Genomic DNA, 9,634 nt, shown 5'->3' with positions numbered 1-9,634 from the left:
TGTATTTAAAACTCAGTGAATATAGCACACCGCCGTGCATCATGAACAGTGTTGACCTGATATAACGTATTAAGAAGAGCTCTGACGAGGATCACAGATCCATGTGAGCAGGTCACTGAACTGAGCAGCTCACAGGACGACAACGTCAGTCTGTCTCCAGTTTTCTCACCAGCTGTGTGTGATTTCATTCTTCCTCTGCACTCCAGTTTATTCCAGACAGGAACACTGGACTGTTTACTACTTCCTTACATTTATTTTACAGCTTTTATTACTTTTTCAGGTTATGGATTTATATTTCAAACACAAATATGTGGTGGAGGTTTATCTCAGGGAATAACTGATCTTTAGTTGAATGTGGCTTCATCACACCACGACATCAGTCCAGTGAACTGCTGCCGACATGGTGACGCATCTGTTGTAATAATGAAGTATCACACTGAGAGCTGTCTTCAAGAACAACACATCTGTGCTGAGTGAAATGTAGAGGACTTATTCCTATTAGAATACATTTACTTTTATTTCCGGTGCTTGTTGGTCCACGTGAGCTGAGAACGAGTGAGAAACTTCTTCTTCCACAACATCAGTGGAAAGAATTCAGATCTTCTGCTGAAACTCACAACACGGAGTTTTTATCTGGTTATGAAACAACTCAATTTAAAACTGAAGTCTTTATCTGAGTCACATCAGCAAACGAGACCGTCAGTGAGAAGATGAACAGTTTCTGTTCAGGTGGCTGTGAGGAAGATGTTTTTAACAGGAGAGAACCATCTTTGTCACTGATTCAACCATCTGATGTTAAAGGACAAAACATCTTCATACTGTTTTACTTTGTTTATATGTGGCGGACCCTGCCACCTTCCCAGCTTCAAACAGTGCTCTGGGTCCTCATCTTCCTCTGAGAACAGCTGGTTTATTCACATGGATATTTCTGTGTTAATATTGTAAATATTAATATTCTGAGTTTGACTTCCTTGTCCAGAACAGAGTCTGTGCACAGTTACAGTGAGAAGTGTGTTAGTCAGGAGAAGTTCTGCTTTTTATAAGACAACAAATAATTAAATCTGTGCAGGAACGTGTGTTAGGTTGGATGCGTCTCTCTGGATTAGTTGACGTGCAGGCTAACAGGAGCTTTTTATCTCCTACACATGAACAGATATTTCTACTGTTGTGACCAGAAGGTTTCTCTACAATTAAATGATTGTTAAGCTGTTTGTCTCACATGATGTCATACCTGAGTCTCTTTCTGTGAGGAGCTGTGACTTAATGTCCTGTCAGCAGCATCATCTTTAGTTTACATCATATATTGTATATATTCAAATTTCATATTTGGATTTGATCACATTTTTATCAAACAATCGTCGATATTTTTTGTAAAATCGGTACAGTAACTAGGACATAAACATATATTTCTCTCTCATGTCGTAACATGAAACTACTCAAGTAAATCTCGTGATTGTACTTAAATACAGTTTATTCAAATGTATTTTATCTTTATAAAAAAAACCTGATAAACATGATTCACAGGTCTTAAAAAGTAAAATGATAATAATACAATAAAATAAAAAGCACGTCTATATTTGTATTTTAGAAGTCACAGTTGCTCCTGATGTTCACCTGGAGGTCACAGAAACACTGAGGTGATGTGGAGCTCAGTAAAATGGTGGATACAGCACGTTTTTATTCGCCGTGTGTGTGTGTGTGTGTGTGTGTGTGTGTGTGTGTGTGTGTGTGTGTGTGTGTGTGTGTGTGTGTGTGTGTGTGTGTGTGTGTGTGTGGCAGCCATAAAGAAACTCTCTCCCTCTCGCTCGCTCTCAGTCAAGGACAGTTTCTCTCCGCGCCGCTTCACGTTCCGTCCCGGTTCTGCTCCTCACACTGCCTACTACGGGATATCTGCGATTGGCTCACCCTCCCTCCCTCTCCTCCGTCCCTCCCTCCCTCCCTCGTGATTGTATGTAAATCCGGTCGGGACTGAGCCAGTAGGTGAGGTTGGGGCTGGTGGCTCCTGCCTCGGTGGCGCACACGAGACCCGAGAGCGGCCGAGGTGAGATCGCTGCGCCGTCGGAGCTGTCCAGTGCGCCGTGGTGCTGAACTCCGCTGTCCTCCTCTCTGCTCCTGCTCCTCCACCGGCTCCTCTACACCTGCTTCATATTCTGGGCAAAGGATTAACAACGTCCCGTTTCTCTGCTTGTAGCTGCAAACTTCTCTTTTCCACACGTCGGAAATTACAGCTCAGCACCAGCCGTGGACCGGACCGGAGCTCCAGATCATTAACAATAGTTTGTTGAGAAGTTCCCCTCTAATCTGTTGGATTATCCTCCTGGATGGTTTACGTCTGGGCACACAGGTAAGAAAACGCTAATCTCGTCCGTATTGAGTTTGTTGTTGGAGCAGAAAGTCTCGTCTCTCCGCCCGGACCCGCTCTCACACCGCCGGCTTAACCCTCCTCATCGGAGAGGTGCCTCCTGATCCAGCGGGTCATCGTCCTCCTCCCAGAGAACATCTCACAATCTGCTGCTTTAATCTGTCCCCGCTCCAGTTTCCCGTCCGCAGGTTCTGCGGGCTCCTGGTGTCCAGTCGAGACGATGGTTCTGTTGTGTCCGGACGCGCTTCTCCTCCGTCAGTGTGTGTTTGAGGCGCCACGTTGCCCGCAGCTTTTAATTTATCCGCCTGGTACTTAGTGCGTTATTTTTTTCCTTGGCACGCTAATCCCTGAGTGACACCGTTAGCAGCAGAGGGATTATACTTTTGTTTTTCATCCTCTGCTCTGCGCCTCGCTCACCCGGCTGCACGGCCGGCTGCTGCCCGGGACGCCATCAGGACGCCGCTGATGCCTGAGAGGGAAATCTGGGGTCATGTGTGGTTTTGATGTTTTATCGCCGCGACGGTGCAGCAGATGGAGTCAGAGCAGCTGAACCTAAAACCAGATTAAGTTCTGCCATCGATACGATTCACGGACTGAGATCCTTCAAGACGGATCCGCTGCAGCCTTGTAGTCAGATGTGGAGAGAAATCTCCTGTGCGTCACAATAAATACCACAAAATCAATACACATGATCAGTTCTGACAGTAGAAACACTGTAAACACGCCAGAGTCTGAATGTAACTAGTTACTCTAGTAAAGTACTTAAGTCCACATTTCAGCACTTTTCTGACTGAGCGTTTCTTCAGTATTTCATCATAAGCAGGTAAATTAAGTTTGACAGCTTTAGTTACTCGTTACTTTACAAATGACATTAAAAACAATGTGTAAGTAACAGATTACACCTCCCCACACTGACAACAACATGCCCAGTTACACATTAATACAAGACTAACTCTGCAGTGATGTAGCTCAGTGGCTGTGTTGCATTGTGGGTAATGAAGGCACATCAGGTTTTAACAGGAAGAAGAATATGTGGAATAGAAAATGTGATGTGTATAAAGAGAAGGACCAGAGAACCAGGCACCTACATTACCCACAATGCCATGTCACTGTGTGACATCACTGGAGGCAGTTTATCAGACTGCATGCAGCTTCTTCTGGAGCCACCAAACAGATTTATACCACATTTTTCACATATGCAGTCGCACTCCACAAGACCTGCAAACTCTCTTTAATGTGTAAAATTAGTGGCGCTGCCCTTTAAGTTTGATTTTATGTGTGTTTTTGACTTCAGGCGTACTGAAAAACAAGATCCTCCGTTCTGACTTGTTGTTTGTGTGCCTGGTGTCACAGCAGGTCTGAATCCTGACGACATTACTAATGTAACCAGGAGAAAACAATGTGCGTGTTGCTCTCTGAAAGCCTTCCGTCTCTATATTCGACATCCTTTGTGATTCACAAGGCGCGCAGACGCTAACGATCCCAACACATTCCTCTAATTACAGCAGTAATTTAAATTCTTGTAGAGGAAGTGTGAGTGCTACAGAAATCGTGCAGTTTGAACGCTCAGCCATCTGTACGCGTCTTACAGTCCGACTTCAGACTCTCTTTACTCCACAACATGCATCCACTTTATCTGCAGAGGCTCTTTGAAACCACCAGATATAATCTATTTCCAGAGGCGCATTAGATGAATGAGTGGATCTGGTTTTCAGAGCTGTACTTACTAATTGATTCTCCACTTGAATACGAACCAGGGCCCCAGTAATGTATCATTCATATGGGCCTCATACTGTACTAGTATATATTGAGGAATCCCAATTCACATTTATTCTCCTAAATGTTGTTTTTTTTGTGCACTGGAGAGATAATTAATCACGCTTTGTAGTTTTATTCATTTGAAGAATGGCTTCCATGTGTTTGTTGAGTGAACTCTTCAGGAAAACGAAGCGACGATGCTCGTGCTCGTCTTGATACCTGACAGTCGGCTGTGGAGGGATGAGGAAAGACAGATAATGCAGTCGTCGTGTTCGGCACGACTCTTTAGCTTTCTGCACTGAAATCATACTGACACACTCGGTCATGTTCAAACCAACAAGGACATTAAGAAAGCCACGCAGCAGCGTTCAGGACATTTCTCCGTCACACCCGGACCAGAGAAATTCTTTCTACGCCTTTTTTCTCTCCTGTCTCAGATCCAATTAAGGCATTTAACAACAGGTAGGAGCCGCTGCCAGCTGAGCAGGTAGTGGTGTTAATGGAGCTGCTCTGCTTTTCATTACAATGACTTTCTTCCAACGCTGCGGGGAGGCAAAGGCTGTTGAGTCAGTAATGCTTCTCAGTTGAAAAGAAGAAAATAAATGCCAAGAAAAGTGATCAAGGCATTTAAATCTGAGAGGAGAAAGAACGGCGTGCGAAGGTGTGGGCACCTGGTAATGGCAGCTGGAAGCAGGGGGCAGATTTGGCTGATATGACAATAGAGCTGTATGTTGGGCAGGAAAAGTGTGATAGCACTTGATGATGGCACCGTTTTAGGGTCTTCCCAATGATCTCAGGTGTCCTGGTGTCGCAGCGGGTTCAAAAATCTTTACCAATTACTCTCTGAAGTGTCTTTATGGGGCTGTTTCTGAGAGCAAACCAGAGTGTCACTTCTGTGGCTTTCTGTGCAGATGTGAGACGCATCCTCGAATTCAGCAGCTGACTTCTCAAAGCAAAGACATTACAGCACAAACGCTCGGATCTCACACTGGGCCTTTATGGAGACGGAGCCATCTATTCTCATCTCACCACATGGTTTTTAAAGGGACTCGTGGGAGATCAAACATCTACACTGCACCCCATAAAGCTTTCCTTGCATTCCTCTGGGATCTATACAGTCTTATTTATGTTAAGGTGCCTTGTAACGTCTCACATTATGAACAAAACATAACTGTTAGTTTACAGTTTACAGTGCCACTGGATTTCATTTATTTAGTGAAGGACACACCAGAGATTTAGAAACTCTGCCAAAAAAAACCCGAAACCCTCTGAATTCATCATTATTTCATAACATTGCACATATTTTCAAAGCTCCTCTTGATACATTAAGCGTCGTTTCACTCTTCTCTCTCGTTTTGGTTTTATTGCGCAGGTTTTAAGATATATGTCTCATCTGTACAGTCGAGTACACTATTTAAAGAATTTCCTTGTTGTGTTGCTGTTTACGTGAATTTTGCAAAGACATTGGTAGGCTATTGCGGATATTTCATTTCACCGTTGAGGGAACAATGACCGGGAAAAAAAAAACTCAAGAGCACTTTCTGGAGGGGGATGCCGATGGTGGAGAATCTAATGGTACTTTAGGGTTTCTATGCACCAGTACTGTGGGTGCGTTGATGCACAAGATTCAACCGTGAGCTAATGGACTGAAGAAAATGCAGTCTTGTTACAACTGTGAATGTGTTTTTGTTCTGTTGAGTGGTCGAAGTAAATAAAAATGTCAGGCACATCTTTCGTGTTAACTTAAGTGAAGTAGCTAGCAGAGGTCGGCCACCGACACTGGCGGCTCACAGACACTCACACCTGAGTGGAGGTGCAGGTAGCAGTGGACTGAACCACTGCCAGGCTAATGTGTGGGGGGGTTGTATGTTTACAAGGATACAATCTCCGTGATCTCTCATGATCCGTATCAGTTTTGGCCCTGAAAAAGCCACGTCAGCCTTCCCTAGTCCAGGCCCAAATGAAGGTAGAGTAACACGCCCGGATGTCTTGATAGTGTAGTTTCTCTCTTCATCAAAGGTGTCGGTGTGTAGTATGTTGATGAAGAATCTGCGGAGGCCAGGCTGGGTGGAATGATAGAGCAATCCTTACTGAAACAGATCTCAAGCCTGCATCCAAACCAGATGCGGCCGCACGCTGCTGTTCTCAGATCTATGGCAAAGTTCTGCCCAATGCTTCACCCTCTGCTCCATCAGAAATCCTATCGAGCCTTCAGTCTTAGGAAATCTACCAATTACCACTCCACCCTCTCTACTCGTGCGGGCCATTTTGAAGTTCCTTCAACTGTACCTCCCTAGTTTTTCTAATTGGTCACTGTGGTGGGTTGGGGGTCCATCTATCCAGTAGACTAAGAGAGGAGTTGACCTGTCTCCCTGCTCGTCTCCCATGAATCACTGAATCTGCTGCTGTCACTTGTTGGGTTTTGTACTCCAGGACGGCCCAAACAGTCACTCTGTCCGTCTACGGGAACATGAATGTTTAGACATCGCCCACCATCTGGCATGAGGGTCAAACTCTGTTTTAGTGCTTTATGGTGGCCTTGCCGTCTACTAACCTTTAACACCCACACAGCTGAATAATAACTCCAGGACCCCTGGACATGTCAGCCCACACTGTCTACATTCCTTCACTCACACAAGGAGAAGCAACTGGTCGTGGTTAAAATTAAACTAGGTTAAATCAAAGATCAGAATGTGTTGCAGTCCAGATACCTCAATAGCAGAGCAGGTTTTTTTATTCACTGATCTGGATTATTGGTAATATTTCAACATCATGAAGCCCATTTCATTCACTTCCGTTGTTTCCAGTGAGAGGCAGAAATATTAAAATAGATTTCCTAGAACTCGGGTGAACAGAACCAAATCAGCAAGTCAAAAAATCAGTTGAGCTGAGGTAGAAAATATGTACTTATGTAATGATGGTGAACCAAACCCTTAAAGGAACAAGTCAACCTTTTGGGAAATGTGCTTATTGGTTTATTTCCTGAGGGTTCGATGAGAAGATCAATATTACTGTCATGTTGGTGCCGAAGTTAGACTAAAGACAGCGAGCAGGCGGGAGCAGCGAGCCTCGCTCTGTTAAAACAAAACTACAGTACACTATAATCAACATGTTAATTATTTGATCCCTACACTGACATTTTTTTTTCTAATGAATATTCATGGTTAGAGAATAAGATATGCAAAGTAACAAGCAACGCAGCACCTCTGTACGGGATCTCCACTGTTTCCCTCCAAGAAGTCTGAGCGCCAAGCTGTTCAATAAACTGTTCGCACAGATCTTGCTTGAAAACAACAAACATTTGCACAGATTTTCCTTTTGACAAGCAGGTAGGTGTTTAAACTTCAAGCACAGACAGATTTTAGCCGATCCTTTCATCAAACTTGCAGGGAGAAAGTTAAGAAGTGCATTAATCTGAGTCAGTCGCCTGAATAAGTGTTGGCAATGTTAATTTCTGCAAACCATGGATATCTTGAAACTAAACTATTTATTTTGTGTCACTTAGGCACAAAAAGCATCAGATCAGGGTTTGTTTGGGCTTCAAATACAAGTTTTGTTTTTTCATAAAGCAGCCAGGAAACCGTCGTTAGAGACCTCAAAAGTTATCCAGTGGTTTCAGGCTAACAAGTGTTAATACGCAGCAGTTTTTGTGTGGTTCCACACTTATATATGCAAAATGGGTGTGATCCCTCGTTAAAGACATCCAGCGGTTTGACGACTTCTGACTCTGAGATGACCCTAAACTAATATACATGTAATTTACCTGAAATAACATGCAGAAATGTGAAAATATTGCAGGTTTGCAGGAACGTCTACCAACATTTTCCTCTGGGTTCTGATCTGACACAAAATCTTAACTATTCCTTTAATTCTCCAAACACTCCTGAGTCTGGATTCTGTCCACACAGAAAGAACCTACCTGTGTTGACTCTTTCTAAACAAGCCAAGCATGTTTGACATTCACAGTTAAACACATTAACACCTGGGAGTTGCCTATTACAGCCACAATGACTCCACTGAGCAGTATGGAGAGTAAAGCACTTTCATAACGGCCCCATCAGTGCTGTTTGTACAGTATTTACTTCTTGATCCCTCCACAAGCAGTAAGACACTGACAGCCTTCAATTCAGGGAGAAAAAAATCACAAGCCAACAGAACAAATAAAATCATTCTTAACATTTGTGCATGTAAAACTATTCAAGCAATCAGAATCAGCTGCTGCACAACTGAACTTCTTCCTGTGAGAATCTGCATTTCAAATGTTTTCAACAGGGTTTGATTCACCAATTGTTAAGGCTTCATGTTTCATCTCTCAATAGCTCAGCCCCAACCCACCTCAACAATAACACTTCTAACATTTCTTTCCCCTCTTCCATCTCCCCTCTTCCCACTCGGAGCGAAGCTGTAACCGCTGCCAGCTCCCATCTGTGTCTCTGTGACTGTCTTTGTTGTTCCGCTCTTCAATATGTGGGATTGTATTGTGCAGTAGGACCCACACACATTGAGATATGTTATCCAGCTGCCATGTTTAAGAGACACTACCTCCTGACATTCTTATGTCTCCTGGCAAGAAGGGGGGTTGTTTGATGCAGCGAAAACCAGTTTCTTGCTTCCATTGTTCATACTGCATTTCTCCTTTATATGAGTCCACTGTTGCTGAAAGCATGCAAGCAAACAGAAAGCCTCTTTCTGCTGTTGTAATGTTGCATTTCTTCGCGGATTGGACCTTACATGACAAATAAACTGGATTTATTGGTGTAATTTAGATTATTAGCACATGCTTAACTTGCTGTAATGATGTATGAGAATGTCGACTCCGTGTGCAGCGAAGTCAAACATCTCGACTGGATCATATTTCTTTGCTTGGAGGATCAGTGTCAGGCAACAGAATGAGGCCGTGTCTCCTGACTTCTCAAACAGCTCCAGATCTCTGGAGCGTGACCTCTTCCACTCCATGTCTTGATTGAACTCCAAGTGGATTGTTAAATTGTTATTGTCATAACCCATTTCGTACAGTACAGCAGAACAAGGCTTTTGTGGCTACTTTTAAAAGCCGAGGCCGGGTGAAATATTGAGACACCTCCGTCTCCGTCTCAGTGCTCTCTGGCAGCCGGTCAGACCGTATTAGACGCAGCACAGCCCTTCAGGGTGAGGGTCAACAGGCTCCGGGTTTATGAGCTCATCCTGCCAGTGTGCTGCAAGTGAGCTGATGGAAAACCACGGCTCCATGGTCCAGACCAGAATTAAGTCCACGTACTGGTACCACTGGGCGGATTAAGTCTAGTTGTTGGACTTTACTGATTGGCATCTTTTTAGTGGTTAAGACCTCTTAAAGTTATGGACGGCTGTCGTTCAAGTTCCCTGCCTGTAAATCATGTTGTTACTGGGTGTTACTGGATTACAGGTCAACCAGAGATGCTTGTAAAGCTCTTTAGTAGAATCTAACTAGATAGTCAGTAACTATCATCTAAGATAAGATTAATCCTGAAGGTAATTCTTGTTGCAGAGATTGTA

General features: G+C 43.8%; 1 protein-coding gene across 2 annotated transcripts in view; it reads left to right on the top strand.

Annotated features, from left to right (window-relative positions):
• Nucleotides 1–1,592: 1,592 nt before the first annotated feature.
• fstl5 (follistatin-like 5) overlaps nt 1,593–9,634 on the top strand; it is a 169,415-nt gene continuing 161,373 nt past the window's right edge. The window contains exon 1 of one of the 2 annotated variants that reach the window (XM_037077779.1): nt 1,593–2,344. In XM_037077779.1, coding sequence (XP_036933674.1) covers nt 2,322–2,344 — 23 coding nt within the window. In that variant the 5' untranslated portion in view covers nt 1,593–2,321. The remainder of the gene's footprint in view (nt 2,345–9,634) is intronic. The other variant, XM_037077778.1, reaches the window with a different exon arrangement.

This window comes from Acanthopagrus latus, chromosome 18, assembly GCF_904848185.1.
Source record: "Acanthopagrus latus isolate v.2019 chromosome 18, fAcaLat1.1, whole genome shotgun sequence".
NCBI lineage: Eukaryota > Metazoa > Chordata > Actinopteri > Spariformes > Sparidae > Acanthopagrus > Acanthopagrus latus.
Note: the sequence above shows the minus strand (reverse complement) of the source record. Positions and strands in the feature narration are given on the sequence as shown.